At 27.6% G+C, this 1,931-nt stretch overlaps 1 protein-coding gene across 1 annotated transcript; it reads left to right on the forward strand.

The window, feature by feature from the left end:
- Positions 1-206: 206 nt before the first annotated feature.
- Positions 207-1,688, forward strand: LOC137924702 (uncharacterized). The gene is made up of 3 exons (XM_068768120.1): positions 207-365; positions 771-853; positions 1,449-1,688. The coding sequence occupies exons 1-3, from the start codon at positions 333-335 to the stop codon at positions 1,564-1,566; spliced, it is 234 nt and encodes a 77-aa protein (XP_068624221.1). The 5' UTR covers positions 207-332; the 3' UTR covers positions 1,567-1,688.
- The last annotated feature ends 243 nt before the right edge of the window (positions 1,689-1,931 follow it).

Consider the following 1,931-nt stretch of genomic DNA (forward strand, 5'->3'; position numbering starts at 1 on the left):
AAAAAAACACCTCATCTAGTATCAAATCAGTTTCGTACGGATAACTGGAGAACGTTAATCCCTCTTTTACTTAATAAATAAAACTGATATAATTATTGGTAAACAGCAATTTTTAATGATTTTCCTGTTATATACTATTATTAAAGAAATTTGTTAAGTAGCCCATGCAAAGTCATTAACATTCTTAACAGCTCACCACCATCGAGCAAGGTTAGTTTTGTAACCGGTTCGTTTGTGAATGCACGTACGCAAGGACTACATAATATTGTAATTTTTAAAAAATCATCTTCGATTTTCATTTTGTATTATTTCATCAAAAGTGATTTTTGAAAATGGAACGGTGGTTGAAAATGTTAATGATTATGGTAAGTTTAGTGTATTCTGTTTATAATTTTAGTATCATTTGCTTCAAAAACAATTTATATTAATATTTGTCTAATATTTCAAATAAAATTTTATTAAGTAATTTATTAATTAAAAATGTTAAAATTTTAAATAAAATAAATAATAATTTTATAAAAATGTTTGTTTAATATTTGATTTAAAATGTTTCATTTTTATTTATGATTTTTTCTACAGTATAATAATAACAGTATGTTTTTACATTAACTCGAGTCCTTTTTAATGTGGGTCAGTATGTCAGATTTTATATAAGGCGTTACCAAATTAATAGTTTTAAAACAGATTTCACTTTAACTTATTTTTGTGTCAATAGATGGCGCTGAAACATTTTCTGATATTTTTAATTCCTTTTGTTTCTTATATTTTAGGTCGTTGTTATCCTATCGATTGTGATAACGTCGGAATCAACTGTACCACAACCAAGAGCACCGAATTTCCAGTACTTCGAAAGGTACATATATTATATACTACTATATATTTTTCCACAGATAAATAACGATTTGTTATAATGGATTTGTGCACCTTCACATGTTATCAATGTTCAGTTATGATTTTGTTCCTCACCAGAAATTAAATCTTACTCATACATTAAATAGGTCTCCTAAATTGAGCCCAAGCACACAGCGACAATGATTTCTCCCTAGCTAGAAACGGTGATTCCAAAGAAGTAGCAAAGAATACGATATTAACACTAAGAAGTCAAAAGAGGACCCGAAGGAAATCGCTTTTGGAAACTGGTTTAAAGCATTTTAATTTATGTCTGCACTTTAATATATCCATTGCAAGCAACTTGTATTAAATTAAAGTGAATATATAAAAAAAAACTTTTGTATATACATTCTCTTTATGTGTGTATGTTTTTATATATAAGTGATAATAATTTCGTACTTTACAATATTAAAGATATATAGAAAATATGTTTTGAAATACCATAGCATGTTTGCTGTTTATTTTTTTACGTAGTGTATGTATTTACAATGGTATTTGTAATTATTTATTGTATAATTATGAACAAATTAAACATCTTATACCATTATTTTTTCCAGGCCCAATTATCGTTACCCGTATTATGACGAAAATGGCAAAGGAAAACTTTTGTACGGCTATGGTGGACCAGAATTGTATCAATATAAATCCTATTCGCCGCTAGAGGGCATTCATTGAAATTTGTTATGAAGACTATATTAGTTAATTTTATAAACATTGTGAGATAGTAATTCCGGTGAAATGTTGTGTATGGAACATGGAGTATTATATGTTAATTATCTTTAAATAAACATTTTAAACACTGAGTTTTATAATTTTTAATTACATTTTAAATTATTCGAGTCATCATTCAAATGGAAAAGATAAGTTTGAGAGCGTCACTCCTGGTGAAATAATATAAACTTTTTACTGTGTGCAATTGGTATTTATTTCTTGTTTTTGTTTTACAGTTTTATGTGTTCGACATTGTATGACCTTCTGTCATTTCTTCCTCTTTCCGGTTGCCCACACCCGGTTCCTTACTTTACTAATTTTTCCTGCTA

This window comes from Battus philenor, unplaced genomic scaffold (assembly GCF_028537555.1).
Source record: "Battus philenor isolate CCGP_79_NKW_IND1 unplaced genomic scaffold, ilBatPhil1.0.hap1 SCAF_24, whole genome shotgun sequence".
Lineage (NCBI taxonomy): Eukaryota > Metazoa > Arthropoda > Insecta > Lepidoptera > Papilionidae > Battus > Battus philenor.